The following is a 14,396-nucleotide window of genomic DNA, read 5'->3' as shown; positions in this document are numbered from 1 at the left end:
CAGTTAACATGCATTGAGCACTTCCTATATGCAAGGCACCACTCTAAGCATTTTGCATGTGGGAGCTTCAGACAACTCAATGAGGTAGGTACTACTCTCCAACCATTTTACAAATGAGGAAACCAAGGCACAGCTGGCAAGGCAGATTGCCTAAAGTCACACAGCTACTGGGTGATAGAGCCCGAACAACAGTTCGATCTTCTGAGTCAGTAGGCAGGGAGCCCCGTACCTCCCACCATACTCATCACCTGGGGGCCCCATGTCGATTGCCTCAGCCATCTCCCCCTGCAGGATTCACCCAGCACTTCTGTCTTCCAGCCCTTTGCCCTGTGCCTGGCAAAAGCAGGCTCTCAGCAAGGGTTTATGGAATGGATGAATGAACTTGACTTGTGTCAGAGCATTGTAATTTACAAAGCACTTTCTCATCCATTACCTCAAGGGCTATTCCTTGAGTCTTCCTTGTCTTCCACTGGGCTCTGCCCAGAAGTGTATGGTCATGCAGCCACGTAACACTGAATGGATGAGAAAAAGAATGAACTGATTACAGAGAGGAGGAGAATCCATTTCATTACCCTGCAAGCATTGTGAGGGCAAAGACCAGGTCCTACTTATCATTATAGATCAATGCCCAGCCCAGTGCCTGGTGCATGGAGCAATATTTGTGAAATGCGTTGAATAAACCAGTTTCCTCCTCTGCTCTCCTAATAGTCTGGAAGGAGAGTTGAACTGGGTTACTTCTATTTCTATCATGCTTTGATGTGCAGAATCTTTTTCATGTTTTTAAATTTCAAATCTCTTATGGGAAAACGTTCTTTTTCTTTCTTCCCTTTTTTTTTTTTTTTTTGACACAGAGCTCTGTCGCCAGGCTGGAGTGCAATGGTGCAATCTCGGCTCACAGCAACCTCTGACTCCCTTGTTCAAGCGATTCTCCTGCCTCAGTCTCTCAGATAGCTGGGATTACAAGCATGCGCCACCATACCCAGCTAATTTTTGTATTTTTAGTAGAGACGAAGTTTCACTGTGTTGGCCACGATGGTCTTGATCTCCTGACCTCGTGATCCACCTGCCTCAGCCTCCCAAAGTGCTGGGATTACAGGCATGAGCCACGGCCCCTGGCCCTTTTTTTTTTTTTTTTTTTAATAGGGTCTCACTCTGTTGCCCAGACTAAAGTGCAGTGGCACGATCATGGCTCACTGCAGCCTCGACCTCCCTGACTAAAACAATCCTTCCATCTCAGCCTCCCAAGTAGCTGGGACTACAGGCACAGGCCACCACTCCTGGCTTATTTTTTTTTCTATTTTTTGCAGAGATGGGGGTGCTCACTTTGCTGCCCAGGCTGGTCTTGGATGTCTATGTTCAAGTGATCCTCTGGCCTCAGCCTGCCAAAGGGAAGGAAAAGGTTCTGGCTCCAATTTTACAGATGGCAAAACAGAATCCCAGATAAACTGTGTGTCTTGTCCAAATATCATTGAGTCCCCAGCACATGCTGGAGAGAGGTGATGGCATAGACTGAGGATACCGTGGCAAAGGCAGTGCGCACCTATCAATTCCAGGACCTGCGAAAGGACCAGCTCTAGGTTCTGGAATCCCAAGCTCCCAGTCCCTGGCGGCAGTCTCTTCCTTCCCTTTCAGCACCTCACTATCCTGGTATCTGGGAAAAGCACAGGGCCCCAGGCCCACAGCCTCTGCGTCCCGAGAGGTGAGGAACTAAATGCCACTGAGGTGGCTCTCGGGTGTCTCCAGCACCACACAGCCCATTTGGGGACAAGATGACAAAACTTGCCATCCTTCATAAGGCTGGCCCCAGGTCTCCAAGCCCAAACTACCTACATCAGTGCCAACGTGACCAATAGCAAACCAATCTTTCACCTCAATCACCTCCTCTCCTCCCCTCTACCCCCTCCCCGCCAGTCCTCCCCCCACCCCAAGAGAGGCAGGGAGGCACATCCCAGGGGGTGGGGGCACATCCCAGGGGGTGGGGGCACATCCGGGGGTGTGGGCCATCTGGCAGTAGGCTGAACCCCTGAAAACTGCTTTCCGGAAATTCTGTCCTGCTAGAATTTTATTCCCAGGTCTGACCCCAGCCTGGGATGTGAATTCCCCCTTCTCGGCCACCTTTCCAGCTCCGGAGACAGCCATTCCCGCAGACCCCTGGCGCGCCTATTCCGGGGCCTGGGGCGCGCAGCACCAAACTGCACTCCCGCAGGAGACCCCAGGGCGCCCTCTGGCGGACGCGGGCCGTAGGTTGGGGCCATCGTTCCCCCTCGAGCTCTCCAGCCCCGCCGAGAGCACCTGGCCCAACCCACACCGGACCAAGTCGGTTTGCCGACCCCAGTGCATAAAAGCGTTTTTATATGGGAGGGGAGAGGGGCTCCACACTCTCGTCAGGGTTGGCAAAGAACCTGGCAGTGGGCCAAGGCTGGGTAGCTGCCACGCAGGGGCGTCCCCTGCAACCCTGGGTCTCCCCTCTGGGACCTGCTCGCAGGTGACTGTCGCATGTCTCCAACCTCCGGCTCCCGGGTCTGACCCCAGCCCCGTGGCCTGGCTGTGGGGTAACCCCACTTCCCTTTTGACTGGCCTGGGCCGCCTGGACCCGCAATCTGGCACTCGGGGAGGCCCGGGTGGCGGCGAGGGGGTGTCCCCGCGGGGTCCGAGAAAAGGGGAAGGGGAACCGGGAGGCTCTCCTGGTCGGCCTCCTAGAACTGCCCGCGCTCCCGAAGCGGCGCCCCCGCCTCTGCCAGAAATTGGCCTTCTTAGAAGGGAAGGGGGTGGGGGGAAAGTGTGAATGAGAAGTTGGGGGCGGAGCGCGGCGGGGAGGGGCCGCTGCCAGGAACGCGCCGCCGGGGCTGGCGCCGCGCCCACCGGCCGCCTCGGCCGCCTCTCGTCGCGCTTTGTCTCCGCGCGCGTCCCTCCCGGTCCCTGCCCCTGCTCGCGGCCCGCCCTCGGCGCCCGCGGCCCCTCCCTCACCCTCCGCGCTCAGCCTTTCTCTGCTGCGAGTAGTGACTAAACATTACAAGAAGGCCGGCCGCGCAGTTCCAGGAATCGGGGGGCGGGGCGCGGCGGCCGCCTATATACCCGCGAGCGCGGCCTCCGCGGCGGCTCCGACTTGGACTCCCTGCGCCGCTGCCGCCGCTCCGGCTCCGTACGCAGCCAGCCGCCCGCCGCCTGCCCGGCCCAGCTCCCGCTGCGGCCCCTTGCCGCGGCCCCTTGCCTGGTCCCCTCCCGGTTGGTCCGGGGGTGCGCAGGGGGCAGGGCGGGCGCCCAGGGGAAGCTCGAGGGACGCGCGCGCGAAGGCTCCTTTGTGGACTTCACGGTCGCCAACATCTGGGCGCAGCGCGGGCCACCGCTGGCCGCCTCGCCGCCGCCTCGCCTTGGAGACCCGAGGGGGCTCAGCCCCAAGGACGGAGACTTCGATTCGGGACCAGGTAGGAAGGAGGAGCGCGGCGTGGGGAGGGGTCTCGCTCAGTCCCGGGAGCTTTTCCCGGTTTCCCCTCCCCTTCCCGGGTCATTCCCGGCAGGGAGGGGACGGGGTAGGGGCAGAGCGGATGAAAGCCGGAGATTCCAGGTTCCCGGAATACTCGGGCTGGGGACTTCGGGCTTCTCCTGTCCCCTCCCTATCCCCGTGCCTCGGGTTTCTCCCTCCGTCCACACCGCCTGGGGCCACTGGACTGAGCGGCGCCCAGACGGTCCCGGGGGCCCTTCTGCTCCCCACCCGGCCACACTCTTGGAGACCCAACTTACGCGCGCGAGTTTCCCACGCTGCACCCTTGCAGTGCGTGCTGGGGAAGGGGCTGACTGGGGCCACCCTGCCGGCAGGGGCGGGAGCCGTGCGGGCTCCGTGAGGCGCCTGGATCGGAGCGCGGGCCCAGGCAAGGGCCCCCGGGGCAGTGGGTGCCCCAGTCGTTCGGCGGAGGCAGGGGAGCCGGGGCGGGCCGGGCGCGCTAGAGGGTTCCGGGCACTCACGCGCTCGCGCCTTCCTCTCCGCAGCCCCCCGGGATGCAGTAGCGGCCGCTGTGCGGAGGCCGCGAAGCAGCTGCAGCCGCCGCCGCGCAGATCCACGCTGGCTCCGTGCGCCATGGTCACCCACAGCAAGTTTCCCGCCGCCGGGATGAGCCGCCCCCTGGACACCAGCCTGCGCCTCAAGACCTTCAGCTCCAAGAGCGAGTACCAGCTGGTGGTGAACGCAGTGCGCAAGCTGCAGGAGAGCGGCTTCTACTGGAGCGCAGTGACCGGCGGCGAGGCGAACCTGCTGCTCAGCGCCGAGCCCGCTGGCACCTTTCTGATTCGCGACAGCTCGGACCAGCGCCACTTTTTCACGCTCAGCGTCAAGACCCAGTCTGGGACCAAGAACCTGCGCATCCAGTGTGAGGGGGGCAGCTTCTCTCTGCAGAGCGATCCCCGGAGCACGCAGCCTGTGCCCCGCTTCGACTGCGTGCTCAAGCTGGTGCACCACTACATGCCGCCCCCTGGAGCCCCCTCTTTCCCCTCGCCACCTACTGAACCCTCCTCCGAGGTGCCCGAGCAGCCGTCTGCCCAGCCACTCCCTGGAAGTCCCCCCAGAAGAGCCTATTACATCTACTCCGGGGGCGAGAAGATCCCCCTGGTGTTGAGCCGGCCCCTCTCCTCCAACGTGGCCACTCTTCAGCATCTCTGTCGGAAGACCGTCAACGGCCACCTGGACTCCTATGAGAAAGTCACCCAGCTGCCGGGGCCCATTCGGGAGTTCCTGGACCAGTACGATGCCCCGCTTTAAGGGGCAAAGGGCGCAAAGGGCATGGGTCGGGAGAGGGGCCTGCGTCCCCTCTCCTCCATGGCACATGGCACAAGCACAAGAAGCCAGCCAGGAGAGAGTCCTGTAGCACTGGGGGGAAAGAGGGCGGACAGGCCCCTCCCTCTGCCCCCCCCCCCCCCCCCGCAGAATGTGGCAGGCGGACCTGGAATATGTTGGAGGGGAGGGGGAGTACCACCTGAGTCTCCAGCTTCTCCGGAGGAGCCAGCTGGCCTGGTGGGACGATAGTAACCACGAGTGGATTCTCCTCCAATTCCTCAACTTCCCCTCTGCCTCCAAACGGGACACTTGGGGAATGCTGAACTAATGAGAACTGCCAGGGAATCTTCAAATTTTCCAACGGAACTTGTTTGCTCTTTGATTTGGTTTAAACCTGAGCTGGTTGTGGAGCCTGGGAAAGGTGGAAGAGAGAGAGGTCCTGAGGGCCCCGGGGCTGTGGGCTGGCTAAGGAAATGGTCACACCCCCCTGCCAACCCCAGGTGAGGATCCTGGTGGCATGCTCCTCTCCCTGGCTCCGGGGAGAAGGGCTTGGGGCGACCTGAAGGGAACCATCCTGGTGCCCCACATCCTCTCCTCCGGGACAGCCACCGAAAACACAGGTTCCAAAGTCTACCTGGTGCCTGAGAGCCCAGGGCCCTTCCTCCGTTTTAAGGGGGAAGCAACATTTGGAGGGGATGGATGGGCTGGTCAGCTAGTCTTCTTTTCCTACTCATACTAAACCTTCTTGTACCTGGGTGGATGGAGTGGGAGGATGGAGGAGATGGGACATCTTTCACCCCAGGCTCCTGGTAGAGACGACAGGGGTTTCTGCTCTGTGCCTCCTGACCATGTCTGGCTAAGAGATTCGCCTTAAATGCTCCCTGTCCCATGGAGAGGGACCCAGCATAGGAAAGCCACATACTCAGCCTGGATGTGTGGAGAGGCTGAGGGACTCGCGGGAGGGCACCCAGCCAGCCCACAGCCAGGGAAGTGGGGAGGGGGCAGAAACCCATGCCTCCCAGCTGAGCACTGGGAATGTTAGCCCAGTAAGTATTGGCCAGTCAGGCGCCTCGTGGTCAGAGCAGAGCCACCAGGTCCCACTGCCCCCAGCCCTGCACAGCCCTCCCTCCTGCCTAGGTGGGGGAGGCTGGAGGTCATTGGAGAGGCTGGACTGCTGCCACCCCGGGTGCTCCCGCTCTGCCATAGCACTGATCAGTGACAACTTACAGGAATGTAGCAGCGACGGAATTACCTGGAACAGGTTTTTTGTTGTTTTTGTTTTGTTTTTTTGTTGGGGGGGGCAACTAAACAAACACAAAGTATTCTGTGTCAGGTATTGGGCTGGACAGGGCAGTTGTGTGTTGGGGTGGTTTTTTCCCCTTTTTTTTGTTCGTTTCTTGTTTTTTAATAATGTTTACAATCTGCCTCAATCACTCTGTCTTTTATAAAGATTCCACCTCCAGTCCTCTCTCCTCCCCCCTACTCAGGCCCTTGAGGCTATTAGGAGATGCTTGAAGAACTCAACAAAATCCCAATCCAAGTCAAACTTTGCACATATTTATATTTATATTCAGAAAAGAAACATTTCAGTAATTTATAATAAAGAGCACTATTTTTTAATGAAAAACATGACTTGAGCCTTTTCTCCACCCCCGCCCCCCTGTGCTTGCTTTCTCTTTCACCCACACCCACACTCTGCATCGGAGAAGAGGAAGAGAGCTGCAGAGGGTGGTGGCTCTGCCCCCTCGCTGGAATCGAATACGTCTCAACCTTTCTCAACCTTACGTCAGCACGCCTGCCCCGTGTGTCACTGACAAGCTAAGGCAGCCACCTAGACTGTTACCGAGAGGGGTAATTCCTGCAAGTCTGATTCAGATCTGACCAGAATATGCAAAGCAAGTTCGAAGGAAGCGCTTCAAAGGGCTTGCAGGGAGCAAGCTGAGCTGTGGTCAAAGCTTTTAGAGGCTCCAGGCTATTAGAGGCGCTCTGGTTCCTTGGCAGGGAGTCGTTCCGAGAAAGCCCAGACATGGGGTCCTGGTGGTGACCTCTGACCTCAGTCAAGCCAGGTTCACTGGAAGTGGGAGGAGGGGTGGTCCTGAAGCAAATCTTGCATGCAGGTGGAGCCCCACCACCCCCCACAGGACCTCAGGCATTCAGGGGCTTCCTGGCCACTGCTCCCCATGCCTGCTTCCCTTCCTCATTCCTAGGGTCCCCAACCTGAGCAGCAGACAGGATCACCCTCCTCCCCAAAAGCACCCATCTAGTAATCTCTGTATTTTTTTGAAACAGGGTTTACTATGTTGCCCAGGCTGGTCTCCAACTCCTGGGCTCAAGGGATCCTCCCCTCAGCCCATCTATTTTTAGTCACTGTCATTTAAACGCTAAGGGGCACTTAGAGGTTACCTGGATTAAGCATCCCACCTGCTCCCACAAGGCAGGCGTTCTCATCCCCATGTTCTCCGACACGGCCATGTGCCCCCTGTGAGCCAGGACTTGGACTGGTCACTTCTGGTGCCTAGATTGGTGCTCAGTAAATATTTGTCAACTAAGTAGGGGCAGCAACTCAGGTTCAGGGAGGTTAAGCAACCTGGCCAAGGGCACACCACTTGGGAATACGGGGAAAACAGGATTGGAACCCAGGAGCATTTGATTTCCAAAGCCCATGCCTCTCTGCCTGTCTGCCTTTCTACACACTCAGCAGATACCTGCCCTCAGGGTGAGTTCCTCCTTAAAAACCAAGAAGTTAGTACCCTTCCCCCCCACTCTGGGGTTTCAGCACTAGGGTTCTTCTAATAGCAAAAAACATCTCTCTGGTAATCCAGCACTTTGGGAGGTCAAGGTGGGCTAACGGCTGGAGCCCAGAAGTTCAAGACCGGCCTGGGCAACATAGCGAGACCCTGTCTCAATTTAAAAAAACAAAACCAAAAACAAAACCACCTTCTCTGAGGTATTCTCCTTTCATGCTTCCTTCTCCTCCAGTCCCCACAACCTGACAGCTGGGAAATGAGTGTTAACCCCAAGTCGTGGGCCCTCATCTGTCTCAGATGACACAAATACCAGAACCTCTTCCTGGCCCCCTTGCACCCGATATACTGCTCCGGGAATCGGCGTCCAAAAGGCAAGAGAGAGTAAATAAACAAAGTCATGTTCATTCCTATTTCCTGGGACTTTTGGAGAAAATGACCTGAAGTGACGAGAAGTGGGGGCCAGGCCGGGCATGAGGCGGCTGAGGGGACAGAGCATGTGGGAGCCACACCAGAGGCATCATGAAGGAACTCCAGGCTGGGAATGCAGACCCAGGTAGGGCCACCTTCCCAAAGCACAAGTGTAGGGGGGGTGCCCAGCGGGGTGTGGTTCCCCTGTGCCTTCCAGAAGGATGATGGGTCTTCCTCAGCCTGGGGTCTGCTGGGCAGCCACCACCACCTTCAGCTGCACAGACTTCCCCTTCCACTGGAATAACAGCCATGAGGGAACCGTAAAGCCGGGGTCCCTGTACCTTTTTTTTTTTTTTGAGTCAGGGTCTCTCTCTGTCACCCAGGTTGGAGTGCAGTGATGCGATCATAGTTCATTGCGGCTTTGAACTCCTGGGTTTGGGTAATCCTCCCACATCAGCCTCCTGAGTAGCTGGGACTACAGGCACACGCCACCACGGCCAGTTATTTTTTATTTTTAATTTGTTTTGTATATTTTGTAGAGACAGGGTCTTGCCATGTTGCCCAGGCTGGTCTCGAACTCCTAAACTCAAGCAATCTGCCAGCCTCAGCCTCCCAAAGTGCTGGGATTATAGGCACGAGCCACTGTGCCCAGCCACTGGGTCCCTGTCCTTGACCCAGAAGGCAGCTGTTTAGCAAGGGTGTCCAGTGTTCATAGAATGCTAGCAAAAGAATTTGATCTTCTCTAGCCAGGGAGGAAGTAGTTCTCCCTTCCCACCCCAGGGAGGTTGAACCTTGGTTTTGTGGAGTTGCAGAGGCAAGAAGACCCATTTCCCTCCTCCAGACCACTGCCCATCCCAACCTTCCTCTGTCTGTCCACTTCTTCTTCTTCTTCTTTTTTTTTTTGTCACCCAGGCTGGAGAGCAGTGGCAGGATCACAACTCACTTCAGCCTCAACTGCCAGAGGACAAGCGACCCTCCCACCTCAGCCTCTTGAGTAGGTGGGACTACAGGCACACAGCACCACACTTGGCTAATGTTTGTACTATTTGTAGAGATGGGATCCTGCTATGTTGCCCAGGCTGCTGTCTAACTCCTGAGCTCAAGCCATCTGCCCACCTCGTCCTCTTAAAGTGCTGGGATTTCATGCGTGAGTCACCGCGCCTGGTGCGTCTTTCCATTTCAGATAAGACTGGACCAACCCTTTGGGTTTGCAGACAAGGAAACTGAGGCCCAGAGAAGGGAAGCAACATGCTCAAACCCACACAACAAGCTGGTGGCGAGGCCAGGAGAGAATCTCTCCCCCAGCTGACTCTGCTCAGCACGCGCTCCCTTCTCTCCTCATCCCATACCCTGTAACAGAAGTCTTTCTGTACTTCTCAATCCTCAGAAGGGAAGACACCCTCCTCTAAGGGACTTAGTGGGGGGTCCTCCGGCCTGGCTGCGGGAGGAGGGGTGTTCTGGCTCCCAGATGTGCTGACAAGTGTCCTGCAGGCAGTGGACGGCTTCCTCCCGGCTTGAGCAGGCACTCGTGCCACGGCCTGCTTAAAAACAAGGCTGAGGGTCCCCGGCCAACAGAAAGGGGAGAAATTCCTGCTCCCAGCCCTATTACCTTGCTTCTAGAGTTGTAAGACTCCACCCCAAGAGGCCCTATCCTCTCTCCGGTGGTGCTGAGGCTAGAGCCAAGAATGGGAAATCTAAGGCCTGCTCTGGGGGAGGGAGGGAAGGAGGCCTCAGACAGGGGAGCCAGCGATGGAAAATCAGCCTGCACGATGTGTCCTAGTCTTAGGAATGAGTAAGGATGTTTGGGAGGGGGCACCGCAGGGGTACCGGGCGGGGGTTGGGCGGAGAGGCAGTCGAGAGGGTAAGGGAGTAGGGGACTCCGGTTCCAGGAGCGCGGGGCAGGACAGGGACGATCGAGGCCGAGGGTGACAGGAGCCCCAGTGCGGGGAGCACCTTCTTTCCCCCGCCCCCACTCCCCTCCCGATCTGGCGGCCGCCGGGCTGGCGGGCGGGCGGGCGCGTCGCCTCGAGGCCGCCCTCTGCCAGGAAGAGTCACTTCCCGGACACCGCGGGAGCCCTGGCGGAGCTATGCGAAGAATGTCCGCGCCGAGCACGGGGGGTGGCACCTCTCGGGCCCGCATCTCCGCCGCCGCCGCCGCCGCTGCGCCCTGCAAAGCGTGCGCCCCGGGTACGGCCCCGCCCCGCCACGCCCCCGCCACGCCTCCGCCCGCGGAGCGCGGTCGCCGGGGCAACGGGATTACGGGCGGAGAGCGCTGTTTATTCTCAGCCCAGTGCCAGGAAATTCGGCCGGGAGGCTGCCAGGCGCACCTCCCTGGGGTGGGGGGCGGGAGAGGGAGGAGACAGGGTGGACCAGGCCGCCCTGGGCGCGTGGGGGAAGGGGGGAGTCAGGCGTTCGTCACCGGGGGTCACTGACCCCTCCGAGGGGCGGCTGCTCAGAAAGCCTGGACTCTTTCCCGGCCGTGAGTGGATCAAGTTTTCTTGTCCCAGGGGAGCCGAGATCCCCCTTCAGGTCAGCGGAGCAAACCCACCCCGCACACACGCTCTACTCAGGGAGCCTGTTCTTGGAGCCTCAGCCCCCTCCCTTTCTAGTCACTCACTCATTCACTCATTCATTCATTCAGCAAATCTCTAAGGAACACAGCCCGCGGTTAGGGACTGTTCTAGATCCAGCAAGACAAGGCCCTGCTCGCCTACCCGCCAGAGGTTGAGTGGGAGCAACCAGACGATAAGAAGTAAATATGTAAATCAAATAAATATAGACTGTGCCTCGAAGACGCATCTTCAAATCGCATTCCCATTACAGCATGCATCCACCCTCAGCAGGGAGGCCAGCTTGTCCCAGTTTAGCTCTGAAAGTCTGGCAAACTAGGACAATTGGTCTCTGTACCCTCAGGTCCGAACACGCCCATTTCAGAGATGGAGAAACTGAGGCCCCAAATCCAAGGACAGCTCTTTCATTGTCAGGGAGCTAGAGAAAGAGCTGGTGGCCCTAACTTAGAATCCTGGGTTCTATGGGCTAAACGCTTTTCATTGCCCAGAGCTCCACCTCTCTGCCCCTCAAGGCCTCTGAAAGCACAGAGGACCACCTACTGCCAGTCCCCCAAGGTGTGGATGAAACTGCTGACTCCTGGACTGCGACCCAGCTCTTCTGAATCTGAAGCCTGAAGACAACCTTGGAATCTGAATAATCACCTCCCCAGGTGACTCTGAGACCTCTCGCAGCGGCCTTCAGGGCAGACAAGCCTGGATGCTCCTTTGGTCGTGGGACAGCACATTTCCTCCTTGTTCCTTGACTAAGCCAAAGCTGGGAAATCAGCAGGGAGGGAAGGTTCCGAGCTCGCGGGCCTGTGGGGCGGCAAGCATGGACATGTGCAGCCCTTCCGTCTCCTGAGCTGAAGGACGGCAGGGCCAAGGGAGGAGGAGGAGGAGGATGCTCCTTCCCCCCAGCGCTGAGCCCTCCCAGCTGTGCTGTGCTGGGAACAGGCCAGGCATTTGTGAAATCCTCGGGTGAGCCTGACCCACTGTCATGAGGACTTGCCTGTGGAAGCTGGTGCCGGGAGGGGGATGGGGGGCTGTTCCCAGAAGCGGGTAGAACTCTGGACTTCCCACTCCTGAGCTCTCTGATTGCAGCACAGCCTTAAGCAACAGTAGCGGCCTGGAAGGCTGGACTGCAGGCTGGAAGGCTGGGCTGCAGGCTAGAAGGAAGGCTGGGCTGCAGGCTGGAATGCTGGGTTGTAGGCTTCAGGCTTTTTTTCAGAAAAGAAATTCGGGTTCTGAATGCTAAGACTTTGGGCTCTTCCAGTTAACACCGTCACTGCCGGTATTCACAGCACTATTCAGGCCCAACCTCAGGAAAAGACTGCGAACCCAGACATAAAAAAGTAAAAAACAACTGGGCGCGGTGGCTCATGCCTGTAATCCCAGCACTTTGGGAGGCCGAGGCAGGCAGATCACTTGACGTCAGGAGATCGAGACCATCCTGGCTAACACGGTGAAACCCTGTCTCTGCTAAAAATCCAAAAAATTAGCCGGGTGTGGTGGCTGGCACCTGTGGTCCCAGCTACTTGGGAGGCTGAGGCAGGAGAATGGCGTGAACCCGCGAGGCGGAGCTTGCAGTGAGCCGAGATCACGCCGCTGCACTCTAGCCTGGGTGACAGAGTGAGACTGCGCCTCAATAAATAAATAAATAAATAAATAAATAAATAAATAAATAACAGAATGTAAGTTCGTTATTTACATTACACAAGAAGATATATTTCCTCTCTTTCACCTCCCCTCCCCCAGATCTCCAATCATAGTATTTTCCTACAGAAAATGTTATTTAACGCCTGTAATGTACAGAATGTTGAAGGTATAGACATAAAAAATTAAATCCGGCTGGGCACAGTGGCTCACGCCTGTAATCCCAGCACTTTGGGAGGCTGAGGTGGGCGGATCATTTGAGGTCAGGAGTTTGAGACCAGCCTGGCCAACATGGCAAAACCCCATCTCTACAAAAAATACAAATATTAGCTGGGAATGGTGGCGGCGCCTGTAATCCCAGCTACTTGGGAGGCTGAGGCAGGAGAATCACTTGAACCCAGAAGGCAGAAGTTGCAGAGAGCCCAGATGGTGCCACTGTACTCCAGCCTGAGTGACAGAGTGACACGCCAAGAAAGAAAGAGAGGAAGGAAGGAAGGAACGAAGGAAGGAAGGAAGAAGGGAGGGAGAGAAGGAAGGAAGGAAGGAGAAAGAGAGAAAGAAAATAAAGTGAAAAAGAAAAAGAAAAACTAAATCCATGAGGACCTGGATCCTCCAGGAGGTCTTGGTGCTGCACAACTCCAGGGGGCGCTGTTTATATCATGATATGCTCTTTGTAGATGTTGTCCTATGAGGCTGTGTGAGAGGGGTGGGGCTGCAGTGTTCCTAAACTTTCGGGTACATCAGCAGCACCTGATGCTTGCCTGACCCAGGTGCCCCAGGTGATACCAACATAGGTGGAAACACGGCTCTGGCCACCATGCCTGTTGCTGGACAAAAGTAACAACCAGGAAATATTCCAGGCTTCAAGAGACTCACAGTCTGAAAGGGGAACCAGATGTGAAAACTGAGAAGTATCCTAAAAAGGAATGGTTGTAAAACTAAAGTGGTAGGCCGGGTACAGCTGGGGGTGCCCAGGAGGAAATGACCGCTAGTGGCTTCCCAGAAGAGGTGATGCGTGAGTTAAGGCGAAACAGCAGGTGTTCCTTCCACAGGCTTGGGAGAATGGGGCATTCTCAGAAACAGGGAAATAGCCTGGAAAAGGGAAACTTTGGGGAACTTCAAGAAGCTTGGTATGTCCCCATGGGCACATCCATGCCAGACTCATCTTCTAAAAATACTGCTTTCATGATGTCATGTACACAGGGAGCCCATCCCCATAGGATCCATACTGGTTCCCCCTGGCATTTTCCACTAAGCCGGGTTTCCAAAAACCTTCAACTGTAGCCCCAATGGGACGTTTACTCTGCCCCCACTCCACCCCACACTAGGAGGCAAACTTCTTCCCATCAGGGTGGTCTTCTCCCCTGCCTACTATACTCATCACTTCCCTGCTCACTTAGGATTGGGAGCCCATGTTGGGGTTAGCCCTCCTTCCCAGTCAGCCCCTCCAATTCTCTCTTCTAGTTCTTCCTCTCTGCTGAGGCTTTCTCCTCTCCTGCCTCCTCCCTGAAGCCTCCCACACCCTGAAGACCTCTCCTCCCTCCGAATGCATGTTATATGTACAGCCTGCATCACTCATTCTGTCCCCTTCCAAACTGGACTGTAAACTCTCAGATGGAAGAAATTCGCTCTTATTCATTCAATGATTATTAATATATATATTTTTTGAGACAGAGTCTCACTCTGTTGCCCAGGCTGGAGTGCAGTGGCATGATCTCGGCTCACTGCAACCTCTGCCTCCCAGGCTCAAGCGATTTACCTGCCTCAGCCTCCCGAGTAGCTGGGACTACCGGCATGTGCCACCATGCCCAGCTAATTTTTGTACTTTTAGTAGAGAGGGGGTTTGACCATGTTGGCCAGGCTGGTCTCGAACTCCTGGCCTCAGGTGATCCACCCACCTCAGCCTCCCAAAGTGCTGGGAACACAGGCCTGAGGCACTGTGCCCTGCCCAGTGATTATTAATTGAATGCCAACTCTGTACCAGGCCCTGTATCTTCTGCTTTTTTATGTTCCTCACAAAATCTAGCAGAATGGGTGATGCTTGCTGGAAACTTATCAAACACTGGCTCTGTGGCTGCACAAAAGACAAAATGTTCTTTAAATAATGGGGTTCCTGTATCATTAAAATATCACTTAATTCATTCACAACTTTTTTTTGTTGTTGTTGTTTTTGAGATGGAGTCTTGCTCTGTCACTAGGCTGGAGTACAGGAGTGCAATGGCGTGATCTCAGCTCACTGCAATCTCCGCCTCCCAGGTTCAAGTGATTCTC

General features: G+C 56.5%; 1 protein-coding gene across 1 annotated transcript; it reads left to right on the top strand.

Moving 5' to 3' along the window:
* The first annotated feature begins 3,100 nt into the window (after window positions 1-3,100).
* SOCS3 (suppressor of cytokine signaling 3) lies at window positions 3,101-6,395 on the top strand. The gene is made up of 2 exons (XM_009191356.4): window positions 3,101-3,425; window positions 3,988-6,395. The coding sequence occupies exon 2, from the start codon at window positions 4,076-4,078 to the stop codon at window positions 4,751-4,753; it is 678 nt and encodes a 225-aa protein (XP_009189620.1). The 5' UTR covers window positions 3,101-3,425; window positions 3,988-4,075; the 3' UTR covers window positions 4,754-6,395.
* Window positions 6,396-14,396: the final 8,001 nt, after the last annotated feature.

Source organism: Papio anubis, chromosome 17 (genome assembly GCF_008728515.1).
Source record: "Papio anubis isolate 15944 chromosome 17, Panubis1.0, whole genome shotgun sequence".
In the NCBI taxonomy this organism is placed as follows: Eukaryota; Metazoa; Chordata; class Mammalia; order Primates; family Cercopithecidae; genus Papio; species Papio anubis.
Note: the sequence above shows the minus strand (reverse complement) of the source record. Positions and strands in the feature narration are given on the sequence as shown.

Excerpts from the sequence above, each read along its gene's own strand:
- SOCS3 (XM_009191356.4), top strand. The coding sequence starts at position 4,076 with ATGGTCACCCACAGCAAGTTTCCCGCCGCCGGGATGAGCCGCCCCCTG.